Consider the following 16,027-nt stretch of genomic DNA (forward strand, 5'->3'; position numbering starts at 1 on the left):
TATTAACCAGGTTTTCCTGTACATATTTTTTACAATGCTGATGCCACGATAGCATGGCCTCGGCAAACTCTACTTTAGGAGTCTGTTTTGGGAAAGGAAAAATCGCTGATGCAAGAGCAGAATGCCTTGAAGATATGTGATCATGGAGACGAGCATTGGAAAGAGTCAAACACTGCTAGGTGTGAGATCAGGTGAGTATGGACGGAGTATGTGGAATTACTTCAAATTTGTTTTACATAACCAATGTGTGAACAATGACCACCTGATGAGGAGGTGTGTTGTCCTGATCAAAGAACAAAGATGCAGCCTTCCCCGGCCACTTCTCTCGCAACTTGGTCCTCAAAAAAGCTTCATAGATTGTACCCATCATTTTGGTATCCTTAGGATATAATGCCTTCACTGTCCCAATAGATGTAACTGGCTGCTGGTTAACACAGTTCAGCATTCCTTGAACTGTCGTACCCACACACGCACATTTTTCATGTCCATGACACCACCACAGCATGTCACATTCAATTGACGATCAACATGGATGGGTGTTACTCCAGGCAAGTAAAGAATATGGATATTAACATGCTGTTCTTTCAATGTAAAGGACGACATTTCCAGTATTAAAAACATGTCCGTCGCTAGAGAGCACCAGTAGCTTCCTATGAGCTGGACTGTGCTGTCATCTGGCTTTATCAACCTTGAAGAACAGCGTGTTCTTCTCAAACAACTTTCACATTTAAACCTGATTCTATTATTAAAAAAAGAAGAAAAAGGAGACCTTAGAACTCCACTCTCCCTGTACGTTTTCATGGCATGGTGCAAAGCACAGGGGAACACTTTACTCTACTCTTTACCTTGTAAATCAATTTGTTTTCTCAACATTATAACGACTGACCACTACAGACCTACCTGAAATATTTCACTATCTTCCTGAAGCATCTCTTCAAACAAATATTCCTCTTCTACAGCCTGCGATGCATCCATCAGCAAAATATCAATGGAGTCAGTTTCCATTTCTTCCATTCTGTCAACATCTGCTTGTCTATGGTTGTTCTTGCAGTCTTCAACTGGAAGCTTGGCAAATGCAGGACCATTCACCACACTGTCAGGGTCTCCAACTTCGGCCAAGGTGTCTTCACGATCTAAAGCAACCTCCTTACTTGGACCGTCACTGCTTTCCCTCATCTCAACTTCACTTGTTTCTGCAGGAATTCCATTCCTTGTTGTTTCATCTGCCACATGTTTATCTTCTGCAAGCTTTTCTTTACAGGAACTGCAGAAGTAATGCAAATAACATAAATATATGCAACTAGGATTGAAAACAATATTTACTAAAGCTCGGCAGATATATCGGTATTGGCAAGTATCTGTTGGACTTTATTTACCGATACTTTATCGGTTGGACTTCATTTACTGATACTTTTCTGACCACGGTGGTCTAGTGGGTAGGGCATCTGACTTCCACACGAGAGACCCGGGTTTGATTCCTGGGGATCAGTGATCTAAGGCTGCAAAAATTTCAGCCTTGTCCCTGCATAAAGTGACCTCAAATCAATGGGTACCTGGGGGCAACCCTGGGGAATAAAGGTGGCCGGAGTGTGGTGCTGATCACATCACATCCAAAATGGCAGAGATCGAGGAGAATGTGTGGGGCCCTATCCCCACATTTCCTAAATGTGCCTTATGGCACGATGCTATATGCATGGGGAACTTTACCTTTTTCATTACGTTACTTTTCTGTCATTTTGCTCTTTCATGGGGTCTGCACAAATGCCACACAAAACTTTCACGGAGACTAATTATCTTGGAAATTATGCAAAATTCAAAGTTTCTTGGTAGCATGTATTTTAATATTCTGATGTAGTTCTTGTAGATTTTAAAGCATAATAACTCTTGCTAAATTTATGCACATAATTGGAGCAGAATACTTAGAAACTAATATTAATGAACATTTTAAACAACTTCTAATTATTGCAATTTCCAGCCATTGGTATCGGTGGGAACCAGTAAGACTATTGGAACTGGTTCAAAGTGGTATTGATTCAACTTTAATAATTCCACAAATTGCTTTGAAACAAATACCGATATTTAATACATATAATATTTACACTGCAATTGAACTATAGCATTTTGAACTGCAACCAATGCTGATACACGTCCTACCACGTACCAATATTTTAACATTCTGTCAATTTCAAATTACTAATCATTATCATGTTAAAATTTTACCATGTCAATCTACTGAAATGTGACTAAAATACATCATCATTCCCATCCATTTTCCAAAATCAAAATCCCAGATAATTCCATGTTTTTCCAGGTACTTTTAGATAAATTCCCAGTACACTCATAATACTGTATTTACGCATGTATGGTGTGCGTGCGTGTGTAATGAGCACCTTGGTTTTTGATGGGGAAAAGCAACGAACAATTATATCTCGAATATAATGCGCAGTATAAATCAGGTTCAAGAGCAAATAACACCGTACCTATTGCTACGTGGGTGAAGAGAGAATATCATCTTGTGTATACAATGAGTCTCCAACCCATGCCACCTCCCCCTCTCCCTCCACTGTGTTTAGCATCCCAAAGCTTGCCCTGGTGTCAGTCAGGGCCTCCTGAAACATTATACCCCTCCCCCAAAATGACATAGGGGCTGTGGGGGGCCTTATTTACACTACGGAATTGAATAGAAACAATAAGGTGGAAAATTAAAGTAATCAAATAAGATGCTGAAAGTACTGAATTGCTAATTCTCAGAATTTTTTTATAATCAAATGCAGATTTATCTTGTTTCTCATCTTTGGTCTGTTATTTAGAGATCATGTGAAAACTTGCAAAGTCAGACTTTTTTGCTTGTGGTTTTGGGAGCGCATTGTGGACATTAGGTACTGGGTAACCAAAAGGAACTGATAAGATAAGGTTCTGCAATCTGCAACTGGCAGCACCTGGAAGTGCATGAGCAAGTTTTACTTCTAATGTTTTATTTTGAAACAGGTGTCAAGTACTAGCATTCACATATCTAGCCTGTACTAAAAATTGTGCTCCCCCATCCTTTTCTGGGATAAAACATCACTTCTAGAAAAATTTTTAAGTCTCAATTGTATTAATTGGGCCATTCCATGTGAAATCAACCAAGGAAGATGTACTTCTGAAACTCACATATTTTGATTCATTTGAAATTTGGCACACTGAGAGGGCTACCTGAGGTAGGATAATATGCGAAGTTGCAGATCCATATATTTTGTATTTCCGAAATTACAGTGTTGCAAACTGTTGACAACTTTTTCCAACATCTTGTTAACTTTTAATTGCATTATTTCGGCTATCTGGGCACCTATAGAACTGATTCCGATGGCGTTAGAAAGGTTCTGAAGGATTCTTTGACAGGAGGAATAGCATGCCTATGTCAGTATAAAACAATTGAAGGTGGTGTAAAGAACATTTTGGTAGCCATTTTCTCAAAAATGGGTTTTTCAATTTTTTTAAATATATAATATATATATATATACAGGAAAACCTCGTTAATACGATATTGGTTAATACGAAGTACCCTTTAATCCGATGTTCTTCCCATTCCCCAGCCGATAAGATAGGATTTATAATGTATTTCAGTATGGATAAATCGAAATATGGATAATTTTTAATACGAAGTTGTTTACAAGACCCTTCCGCAAAACTGGTTTCGCTTAATTTGTAGTAGACACCTGCGTAAGTCGGCAAGAGAAGATCAAATGTGGAAAGAGCTTGGACGTTATTTTAACTTGACCTTGACATGTTTCCTTGTCCTAAGAGCTGCTGACAACTCGAGGGAAGCAGCCCGAAATGCCCTCTGGACATTGACATTCTTTGTCAATGTGCATGGGAGGTCAAGCTCTTCCCCCGCTGAATGCACCACCTTGGAAATATTCACCAGTGCCAAATGAAAAATGCGAGATAAGATCACACGAATGTTCCAAAATACAAGACGCGTGGCGCCTGGAAGTCTCACCAATCTGTCTGGCTCTGAGCTCGAGATACAGCAATTTCCCGTGAGCGAGCAACGTTTGGCCTGGTAGCCGATAACTTCCGGTAACCACTTTAATTAAAAGCGTGTTCTTTGTGCCCTGTAGAACTTCATAAAAAAAATGGAAACTGTTACAGATAATCAAAGCCGCATAGGCCAACTAAAGATCGTCAATATGCTTAATGCGTTGTCATCTAGGTTTCCCGCAAAAGTTGACGTCGATCTTACGTATGTTGCAACTCCAGTTTCCCGCTTCATACGTTTCCTAACTGTGCCGGTCATAAAATTTGCCAAAACAGTGTTTTGTTGTCTGAGTGACTTCTCCCCTTTATCTATCAACAAACGGGGGGGGGGGGGGGGGTCCGTTGCTATTTTCTTTCTCCTTTGGCGTCTAAAAAAAATCGAACAGTTCTGAATACCTTCTTGAAAACGAACAAAAACCGCATGATAAGTAAAAGAAAAGTGACCCCCTTCCTTCTCCTACAACAGCTCATTATCCGCCACTGGTGTGCATGGTAATGTGATAATTGCAGAATTCAGGTCCCTCTTTCTTGTTTGAATGCAGCTGTCTGGATATGAAATATTGCCCGTATTATTGTCTGTTGCATGGTAAAAGGTAATGCAAGGATCATTTTTCTTTTTCACACTGCTGATAAAAGTTTGGTCTAATACAACTGCATTATCTTTAAAATGCGGATGATTTCCCTTCTACCACCTGCTGCTCTAACTTCCAGCCGGTCTCATTGTGTTTACGCTGCAGCTGGCGCCAGTGTTTAGTCTAGCATTGGCGGAGCGAGTGTTTGACCTCCAGAATACTCCTGAAACCTACAATAACAATAAATTGTCGATTAATCTGAAAATACGCAAGTTTCGTAAAGCTTCTTTTTAGTTCATTTTATGCTGATGAGCTAAGCAGGACTAAATATAGAGTTTAAAGTGGGATCCAAACCAGAGTCACTATCGAGTGCGGCACTGTTTAATGTGTCCTAGGATACACATTCTGTGCAAACAGATCGCAAGTTGTGCGTTTACTTTTTCAGAGTGGATTACAATGCAAGTTGAGGAAGAGTTTGAACTGATCCCTGCAAAGGGGGAGGGGGGGGGGGGGCGAATATGAAGTTAACTGAAGCAAAGAATATGTGACTTTTTTTACGATGTGTTTTAGACAGGCGAACCAGAACGAAATTTACAGCCCCGATTTTTTTGTTTTGTTTTGTGCCAGGGAAAGGTTGTGTTCTCTCCCAAGAGAATCTTCTCTTACCAGTTAATTCAGTAACCGACAATGTTCTAGTGAATGCACATAAAATCCAATATTCATTCTGTCTGATTATCACCCATCTCTTGCTCGCGCCAGTGTGACTACTGTCAAGATTCTTCCGAGTTTCACTTCTTGCAATAAACGAGATTGTTTTCCTTTCCTTAGGTCTCCATGCAAATTGGTTTCTTATGAACTAAAAGTAAGAATTTCGTGGAAGAGCAACGACTTTACACAATTAAAAGAAAATACCGTTTCTTATAAGACTTTTTGCCACGACATGCATCCCGTGCATAACCAGTTGTATAACTAGGCAGGATAAATGGTGTTAACAGTCTCCTTGGAATCTTTGTGTCCGTGTTAAGCTCCGTGTTCTCATTTTGTGTAACATTTTTTACACTTTCTTTAAAACGTACAATATTATTATATAGTACATATAAAGCTTATTTTCTGAGCTACCACCAAGTATAAAACATCCTTTATGGGGGTAATTTATACTCTACTTTATTTACACCAGAAAACAGGCGCCATCTTGAAAAGTTTGGATAACTCGAAGTCGTTTAATACGAAGTTGACATTTTTTGGTCCCTTGAACTTCGTATTAACGAGCTTTTCCTGTATATATATATATATATATATATATATATATATATATATATATATATATATATATATATACACACACACACCTAGTCTTACCATAAATACTGTCCCAAAGTTGTAAGTAAATAGACACAAAATGGTGAGAGATATTTTAATATCAGAATAACATGAGGTGCATGGATGCATTATGAACCAATATCACAAATAATTATTCGAAATGGCCACCTTTAGCACTGACACACTTCTGAAGTCTTCGTGGCCAATCATCAATGGAATTGTGCAACACCTCAAGTGGAAACTCCGCAGCTGCCTTCTGAAGAGACCGCTTTAAACTGTCAATATTGGGATGTCTCTTCTTGCAAGCCATCTCCTGAAGCTGGACCACAATTTGTAGTCCAAAGGGTTTAAGTCTGGACTGGCAGAGGGCCAATCTGACGTGGAAATGAAGTCAGGAACATTTGCCTCCAACCACTGCTGGATGGTGCGTGCATTGCGTGCTGGGCTGAGTCCTGCTGGAAGCTCCAGTTCTCTCCATGGAAGATGGTGTCGATACGATTCTTGCATAGTTTCTCAAGCACTGTCTGCTGGTACACTTTGGCTGAAGTTTTGACCCCCTTTTCACAAAAATGGAGATCCGTTGTGCCCTCGTAGCTCACACCCCACCACACCATGACTGATGCAGGATGGTGACCCCTCTGGATCCTGGGGTCCTTGTCAGCAGCTTCCCAAGAGGATGTGGCATACACCCTGTCATTTTGGGCATTGAAAGTCTCCTCAACACTGAAAATTTTTTCATCAGTGAAAAGGATTCGACGGTGCCCATTTGCCGCGTAACGCTGAAGTAACCGCTTTGATTTCCGGAGCCTCTGGAGCTTCAGTTCACTTGTCAAGAGATGTCCTTTGCGTCGTTTGTAGGCATGGAGTCCCAGGTCACTGCGTAACGTACGAGACATCGACATTTTTGAAATCTTTAGCTCACGAGCCATCACTGACTATTTCCGTACAGGACTTCGTCGCACTCGTGCCGACACTGCTTTCACAAGTTCTGGTGTTCATACTGTGCGTGGTCTTCCTTGCCGTGGGCGATCTTTAACAGTACCAGTCTCAACAAAGCGCTGGATAGTGCGGAACACAAATTTCTTGGAGATTTTCAGCTTCTGGAGGGTTTTGAAAATCTCCCCTGGTGATTTGCCTACCTTGTGCAACGCTACCACGGCCACACGATTTTCGTACTCACCCCATTCCATCTTCAACACTTACAACAGACACCTTTCCACTTGACCAGCTCAACAAGCAATGACTCATGCTTCATGCTACTGCTCTTGACGTCTCTCGCTTGTACGGGTGGAAGTACAGCCACCCTCAAACGTTGGGACAGTATATATGGTAAGACTAGGTGTGTGTGTGTGTATATATATATATATATATATATATATATATATATATATATATATACACACACACTAATGATGAAGGAGACAGTAAACACTTACCACACGAAGAGAAATTATTCTATATTTCGCGATCTATGTCGCATTTTCAAGTTGAAGAAGAAAGATCGGCGTTACGAAGAGAAGAGGCACAGAATCCTGACCGTAGCGTCTCTACGATCAGTGTTGCCAGAAACAGTTGATAGATGACGAGAATGCATTTCAGCCTTTCTAGACTCTCACCTGCAACCCCTCGTCCAAGCCCTGCCCTCCTACCTCTGTGACACCAACCACTTCCTTAACATCATCCAAAACTTACCACCCCTACCACCTAACACCATCCTCACAACTGTTGACGTCACATCCCTCTACACTAATATTCCCCATGCCCATGGCCTCCATGCCACAGAATCATTCCTTAACTGCCGACCTAAACCCCACAATCCCAGCACTCACTTCCTGATACAACTAGCCAACCTTGTGCTTACCTGCAACAACTTCTGCTTCGGTGATCAACATTACCTGCAGATACGTGGCACAGCCATGGGTACCCGCATGCCCCCCCCCCCCCCTCTTATGCCAATCTGTTCATGGGCAGGCTGGAACAGGAATTCCTTGACTCCCAGCAACTGAAACCACTCCTCTGGCTCAGATTCATAGATGACATTTTTCTCCTCTGGACACATGGCGAACCCTCCCTCACTACATTCCTAAAACAACTTAATGACTTCACCACCCTCAAATTCACCTGGTTCCATTCAAAAGACCAAGTGACCTTCCTAGATGTGGACATCCACATTGCGGGAGACCACTTGGAAACTTCCATACATATTAAATCGACCAACCACTTCCAGTATCTCCACTACTCCAGCTCACAACCCCACCAAACCATAAAAAAGCCATCCCATCCTCCCTTGCCCTCAGAGGCCAGCGCCTCAACTCATCCCCCTCATCCCGCCAAAACTACAACCTACGCCTGCACCAAGCCCTAACCAACCGTGGCTATCCCTCCACCCTCATCAACAAACAAATCACCAGAGCCAACTCCCACAACTGCACCAAACAACCTAAAACAAACCCTCCAACCCTGATCACCCAATACCACCCCCATATTACGAAAATCAGACATACCCTCCACTCCCTCCTCCCCATCCTGCACAGTGATCCTGATACTAGGGACATCTTTCGGGATAAACCCAGGGTCGTCTTCTGTCGCCCCCCCAACCTCCAAAACATCTTGGTCCGAAACACTCCCACCCCATCCACACCACTCCCCCCAGCTCACAGGTGCAACAAACCCAGATGCAAGACCTGCCCCATACTCATCACCTCCCCCACCCTCCTGATCCCCACAGCGGCAGGCAAGTTCACCCTTCACCCTAAGGGCACCTGCGACTCATCCAACCTAATTTACACCCTCATCTGCCAAATCTGCGGCAACTTCTACATAGGCGAAACCTCCACCCCCTTGAACCTAAGGATTAATAATCACCATTCCTCCACCCAAAACTCCGATTTCACTGTTGCCATCCACACCAACAGCCATAACACCACCTTCAATAACTGCTTCCGTGTTGCCATCATCCATCTTTTACCCCCCCGCTCTGACACATCTTTCCGCAGGCGCTGGGAAAGGGCCTACATAACAGGTACGCACGCCACTATACCCCCCGGACTCAACCTAGCCAACCAGTAACCCTTTCCTCTCCTCCCCAAAATTACCCACCCACCTTACAGTAAACACTGGTGAAAGTACTTCTCGTCATCTATCAACTGTTTCTGGCAACACTGATCGTAGAGACGCTATGGTCAGGATTCTGTGCCTCTTCTCTTCGTAACGCCGATCTTTCTTCTTCAACTTGAAAATGCGACATAGATCGCGAAATATAGAATAATTTCTCTTCGTGTGGTAAGTGTTTACTGTCTCCTTCATCATTAGTGTTCATCCGCCATACTGGCACCTTTTCTGATCCTATTCCTGTGTTATATATATATATATATATATATATATGCATACACTACAACTCAATAATTGTACAAAATTTTAAAATGAGATGCCAACGGGATCCAAATTTATGTTGTACTGTATATAGATTAGGTTAGGGTAGGGTACAGTAGTTTAGGTAATGCATGATAACATGTTTTGATAGACAAATTCCTAATATTCAAAAGTCAAAGTCAAACACAATATTGCTTCAATTAACGTACATAAATCTGATGTTTAAATTCCCAGTTATTAGAAATACAGGGTGATTCAAAAGTTTGGTCCCACAGGCTATTAGTGCACATAGCGAGAAATTGAAAGAGGGGAATGTTGTTCGAAATAGGTGAGTTTCAATCTAAAGTGCATAAATTTTGAATGTAGCATGCACCATTCAGGCTGTACATTGGTACGAGCCTCATTGGTAGCCAAAAATGCCACATGCTTGGCCCGGAATACTGCGGCATCGCAATACCATACAGTACAAGCTAAATTAAGAATTGTTGACGATAATTACAGGTAATGTGAACATGTATAAAAATGTGAATGTGCCGAACGTGCAGTGGCACAGTGTGAAGTTCTGAAGTATTGGAGCCTGAGGTCTGGGGAAAGGAGGGGTGTGCACGTCACATGTTCACGTTTTTAATACTTGTTTATTTTGCCTGTAATTATCATCGATTCTTAATTTATTTTTGTTGTTGTTGATTTCATATGGAAAGACCCTATTTTGTAATAACTGGTACTATGACCAACCTGCTTCCAACTGTTTGTTTAGTTTTATCAGATGATACTGCAGCTTTGCCATCTTGCGGAGAGCCATCCTCTGGCTGGTGGTCAAGAAGTTTCATCTGGAAAAGAGGGACAAGCGTAAATTCGTATTATGTAACTTGTATCAATTCAATTCAAACTGTATTCATACACTGCATACGCAAAAAAATGGTGCGGTTTCAAAAGTTAATAAAAAAAGTTATTTCTCATGTTACACGGGCACAACATACACTGTCATCAGCGGAAACTGTCCATGTTTCTTGTGTGTTAATTACAATCCTTCAATGTGTGCACCCTGGGTAAAACGACACACATCCACACGGTAAACAAACTCATCCCAGATTCTTTGTAGCATGTCCACTGTAATGGCCTGAAGTGCATGCACCATCCTATCATGAAGTTCATCGATGGACATGGACAGGCAATTGTGATACATAAACACTACCTTAAACAAGCCCCCAAACAATGTAATCACATGGTGTAAGATCCGGTGAACGGGGTGGACAGGGTTGAAGGTTTTTGCTGTACGTCTGATCCAGAGCTGTGGAAGAAGACCATTGAGTAGCACTTATACATTCTTGTAAAAATTGGGGGGGGGGGGAATTCGTCCAGTTTTAGAATGTAATCGTCATAATTGTTATTCAGTCGAGACACCCTGCATGGTCCCTCTAGCCACTGTCTGGGAGGGACTTCACCGAAACGTGCCTCACACACTCTTTAAATGTTGCCATCAGGCACATGAGGTCAGCCAGGACTCTTGCCTTTATGGAAGCATCCAGTTTCCACAAACTGTGCCAGCCACCTGGTTATGTTATTCTCGTGTGGTGCATTTTTTCTAAACCATGCACTAAACTCATGCTGCATGCACCGTAATCACAGATCTGGACATCTCAAAATGGAGCACACAGAAAGCCTTCTCCTGCAGTGACGCTATCTTGGAAACTGACCCCGAAGTCTCGCAGTTAGCATGAGAATCAAACTGTTGGTAGCTTATGAGAAATGTTGGCACTTTTTGCTGTTGACAGTGTGACCTCGAGTCTCCTGGGGAGATGCGTAACAACTTTTCTCCTGAGATTTTTGCCTGTGTATGGGACTGATGGCCTCCCAACATCGTGAGTAGCATAACCCAGTCATAGAAAGCCTACGACGACGACTGGGTGTTCATCGTGCTGACCACACGTCACCCCATAAAAGTGGTTGGATGATCTCCCACCTCTGGTGAGAATGAGCCTGGCAGGCAGTAGGTAGGCACTGACTCAACAGGCTGTTACGCCACAGGAATAAAAAGGAAAAAAAAAAAAGATTATAAGCATTTTACTTTTCCGCAACTATTATTATTACCATGAATAATAATTCATAATTGGGAAAAGAGAGACGCAGTAGTATATAAATACGGAGAAACTAGTACTCACTTTCATCCGTAAAGCTGTTTTTTTCTTTTTCGATTAATTTCAGTGGCCACTGCCACCATCCTTGTTGGAACTTGCTGTACTGTTGCTTCGCGTGCGTCTTTTGTTTGTAGTTCTCTGGTTGCTGCTAGGTGCGCTATTTGTTAACTGTGCATTTGGGTCTGTGTCATCTGCTATTTCCGGGCGATAACTGCCCACACGCTCGTAGACACCAAAATCAAGGAAACGCACGCCATAATGCACTTCCCGCATGAGCTAAACGTCGATAGCGGGCAAGCGCACCACACTTGGATTCCCCTACTACAACAGTTATCGCCAGAAATAGCAGACAACACAGACCCAGACGCACAGTTAACAACAGTGCACCTAGCGGCAGCCAGAGAACTACAAATAAAAGATGCACGCCAAGCAACAGTACAGCAAGTTCCAAAGAGGATGGTGGCAGTGGCCACTGAAATTAATCGAAAAAGAAAAAACAGCTTCGCGGATAAAAGTGAGTACTAGTTTCTCCGTATTTATGAATAATAAATGCTATATTTTACCATCTGATTTTTAATTCTCCCATTAATTTTAAGGAGTGTACAATTATGTAATGAAATTTTGTAACTATGTGTATTACACAATAAAAATAAAGTAGAATGCAGTACTTCAGCGCTATTGTTCATCGTTTATGTCAGCCAATGTGCCTTCAGTAAGCCTTCAGAGTGTGGCACTCCTCAAACAGGGGTGTGTACACAGAGCTTCGTCACCCACAGAAGCAGCTTAGATAAAAGAAACAATAGCACATGTTCAAAGCAAAATTAAATGGAGTATGAAATTACGATGTATGGACGACAGATGCCAGAACACTACTTCAAGCTGAATGTCACATTACGTTAGTACTGCTTTGTGCAGAGTTCAAAACGTATATGTATGCCTGTACTGCAGCAGAACATGTCATCAGATGACTTAAATGAACATCTGTACTGCTCAATGGTTACTAAACAAGGCATAGTTAAGTTCATAGTAACAGGTTACAAATTATAATTAAGTGCACTTAACTGTGAAATACTTACCATTAGGGACACACATATTTTGGATTTCATGCACAAGTATTATTTACTCATGTTTTCGCTCATTTCTAGACAATTTTGAAAGCTTGGATCACGTCATGTGCCAACATCATAATATTCACGTAATATTAAAAAAAGAACAAGGTGCTAGTGACAGCTTTAGCAACTTGAGAAATACACTGTCACCAGTGATATTATGATGCCACATGTTGATTGTATACTGCATTTTTCTGGACAATGTGAACGATCAAAATGCCAGAAAAATATCAGCTAACCAGTCGATACTTTCCGATACCAATACATGAGCATCGCTTTCTGTATCGGCTCAGCCCTAGTTAAAATGCTTGTAGCAACTGCAAACTGGAATATTTACCCTAGAGAATCAGAGAGTTTTGACAAAAGAAATTCTTTTTATTTCTCCATGTTTTCCAGGGCATTTTAAAAATACATTTCAGTGCTTGTTTAACATGCTAATAAACTAGTTTTACGTGATAAACTGGACTTGCTATTCAAGATAATAAAGTTTCTCAAACATGGTTCAAAATAAATTAACAATTGAACTGTAAAAAACATCCAGTGTCTGCCTACAGGAATTGGTTAAAGAAAGAGGTGGAATTTATTTTCATTCTAATTTTTTTTTTTTCAATTTTTATTTATTTATTTTCAAAATTCCCTCTCTCCTTCCAAGTTTTTGAAGACAATGGCAATCCTGAAATTGTGACCTTTCTGCTCTATGTTGGTGTTAGGTTGGTGTGCACATTAGCAGATGGACTAAACAAGTGCACGTGCACACACATGTACCGACACACGAGCTTCAGGAGCTGGTTCGTCCATCATCCCTGGAATTTGACATAATTCATTTCAAGTTGTTGTTTTTTTAAAAAAACAACTTGTTATTTGTATTGTTAATAAGATGAATAAAGTTATACTCATTTTTCAAAATTTGAGTCATTGACTAAAATTTGCTCCTAACTTTTAAAGCTTCTTCTTGAATGAAGGTTGTAAAAATTAATAAAAAAAAAGTGAATCGGGCTCGCATTAGTGTGCATAATTTACGCCCAAATTTCAACCTGTGATGCACAAAAAGCACTTGCTGGACATCATGTGATGTCCAATTTCTACCATGGTTTCAGAACTATATATTACGAGCATTCTTATTTTAGTACGAAAGGGGCATGACTGACTGCAAAAAGTAAGACCCAAATTGCATTATCAACCATTTTTAGCTGTTGCCATGTCTTTATTGCAAAGCACAGACAGCCCTTTTAACCAAGGGTCTACAGAAGAAATTCAAATTCTGCTGGAAAAATATGCTTCACATTGGCAGTTACTAGCCTTCTTGCTGGGAGTTTACTCGGGGTAGGTCACACTGTCAGTAGAAAAGGAATGCATATGAAAGTGATCTAGGCTTTGGGATTTTAATTGGTGAGTTTGGCACTTATATGTTGAAAATTATTAAGTTGGCCAATTGAGTACAAGGAATACATTACAGGCATTTTACATGGGAGTGAGCAGTTAAAGAAGCGTTGGATTCTTAGAAGAGTTACTTTTAAGTTTCATTCATTTGATGTTCGCTGCAGGAGCAGGAGCATGTATAAATACACAGTTTTATTTCATGAGAAGCAAAAAAGTCATAAATTAAGACCATGTAAGTCTAAAATTAAAAACCCTAGGAAAATAGTGGAAACGACCATGATTGTAACAATGCTGCGAGAGATTCCAGTGGAGAAAGTTTGAGTATGGCAACAAAGCGTGTTCAGTGCGAATTAAAAAAATACAAAAATTCTGACTCCAAATAAAAATTGATCTGACACACAAATATTACAGTATGAGAGGAATACGATTCCAAATTTTAATACCTTAATGCCAGCAGCACTGTGAATAACCATAAAATAAAAAATAATGAAGCACAGTTTTGATCGATATTCACTCATCTTGTGGTTTGCATGAACAGCCTCCCCAAAGCTTTTACTGATTGAAATAAAATGTTTGGGCACATCAGCACTTAGGCTATTTGTAACTGTCACATTAGATGTGGACCAGACTCTTACCATAAATAAAATCAACATGCATCTCTGAGGATTAAAATCTCCTTATCAAGATTAAAAGTTGAAGCTGTAAAGGGGCACTCGGCACATACAGGGTGACAATTAATTAATGACCACATTTATATTGTAAGTATTGTGGTACTAATTTGGTTTTTCTTTTTCATTTCAGGTGAATATAAAGATCGACCTTTGCAAAATTTAGTGGTGTAACATGGAAAGGTGGAGTGCACAACAGCGAGCAGCAATAGTGGAATTTTATTTCGCTAGCAAATTATTCGGTGATCACTGCTCAAAGGTGGTCCCATGCAAGGTTTGGCGGGAGTGCGTGTCCTTCGAGAAAATCATTTCTGCAATATGTTGCATCCCATAGAAACAGAGGCAGTGTAACTGATGCTAAACGTATTGGTAGGCGGAGATTTGTGCGCAATGAAGAAACAATTGAAAGGGTGAGAGTTGCAATCACAAACAACCCAAAGAAATCTGCAAGAAGTTGGTGCCAATAGAGAAACAGTGCGCAAAATCCTGAGAAACGATTTGCACTTGTTTCCGTACAAACTTCAGGTATCCCATCAGTTGAAACAGACTGATTTTCAAAAACGTTTAGCGCTTTGCAAAACAATGATTGGATTTAACACTAATCCGAATTTTGGAGAGAGGCTCATAATGACTGATGAAGCTCATTTTCACTTATCCGGTTAGTGAATAAGCAGAATGTGAGAATATGGACTGGAAAAAACCCTCATGAAATCCAAGAATGCCCTACACATAGTGCAAAAGTTACTATATGGTGTGCATTATCGAGATCATGGATCATAGGTCCATATTTTTTTGAAAACGCAAATGGTGTTACTGTAACTGTTAACGGTGACCGTTACAGACAAATGTTAAGAGCATTTTTTTCCCTGAGTTACAGCGTTGAAACCCCAATTTTGAGGACATGTTTTTTCAACAAGACGGTGCAACAAGCCACACTAGTAGTGAAACAATGCAATTATTGCAACATAAATTTCCCAATGATGTGATTTCGAGGTTTGGTGACTTTGAATGACCTCCTCGTTCCCCAGACTTAACTGCTCCAGATTTTTTTTATGGGAGTACAAAAAGTCTAAAGTCTATGCCACGAAACCAAACAACTTACTGGACTTGAAAAGAGCCATAAGAAATGAAATTGACTTGATATCAAATGAAACACTTTCACAAGTTATGGATCATGTGTTTGTTGGTATTCAAGAATGCATACGATTAAATGGAGGGTACCTCAAGTCTGTTATTTTCAAAAAATAAGCAGTGTTTGTTATTGTCCTGTAATTTCATATATCATACTACTTACTCCTTTACTTTTGTAGCTGCAAGTTTAACACACATAAAATTATACTCAAAATAAATGTGGTCATTAATTAATTGTCACCCTGTATAAGAACAAATCATGCAACTCTACAGATGATCCAGATGCCAGAGCCTCATTGGCCTGTAATGTTGCAGTT

General features: G+C 40.6%; 1 protein-coding gene across 5 annotated transcripts in view; it reads right to left on the reverse strand.

Moving 5' to 3' along the window:
• LOC145996577 (uncharacterized) overlaps positions 1-16,027 on the reverse strand; it is a 106,528-nt gene that overhangs the window by 46,884 nt on the left and 43,617 nt on the right. For all 5 annotated transcript variants that reach the window (XM_083133086.1, XM_083133087.1, XM_083133084.1 and 2 more), the window contains 2 exons: positions 10,020-10,114; positions 901-1,264 (listed from right to left, as the gene is read on the reverse strand). In XM_083133086.1, the coding sequence (XP_082989212.1) occupies positions 901-1,264; positions 10,020-10,114 (459 nt within the window). The remainder of the gene's footprint in view (positions 1-900; positions 1,265-10,019; positions 10,115-16,027) is intronic.

This window comes from Lepisma saccharinum, chromosome 12 (assembly GCF_977018435.1).
Source record: "Lepisma saccharinum chromosome 12, izLepSacc3.1, whole genome shotgun sequence".
NCBI classification, from domain to species: Eukaryota; Metazoa; Arthropoda; class Insecta; order Zygentoma; family Lepismatidae; genus Lepisma; species Lepisma saccharinum.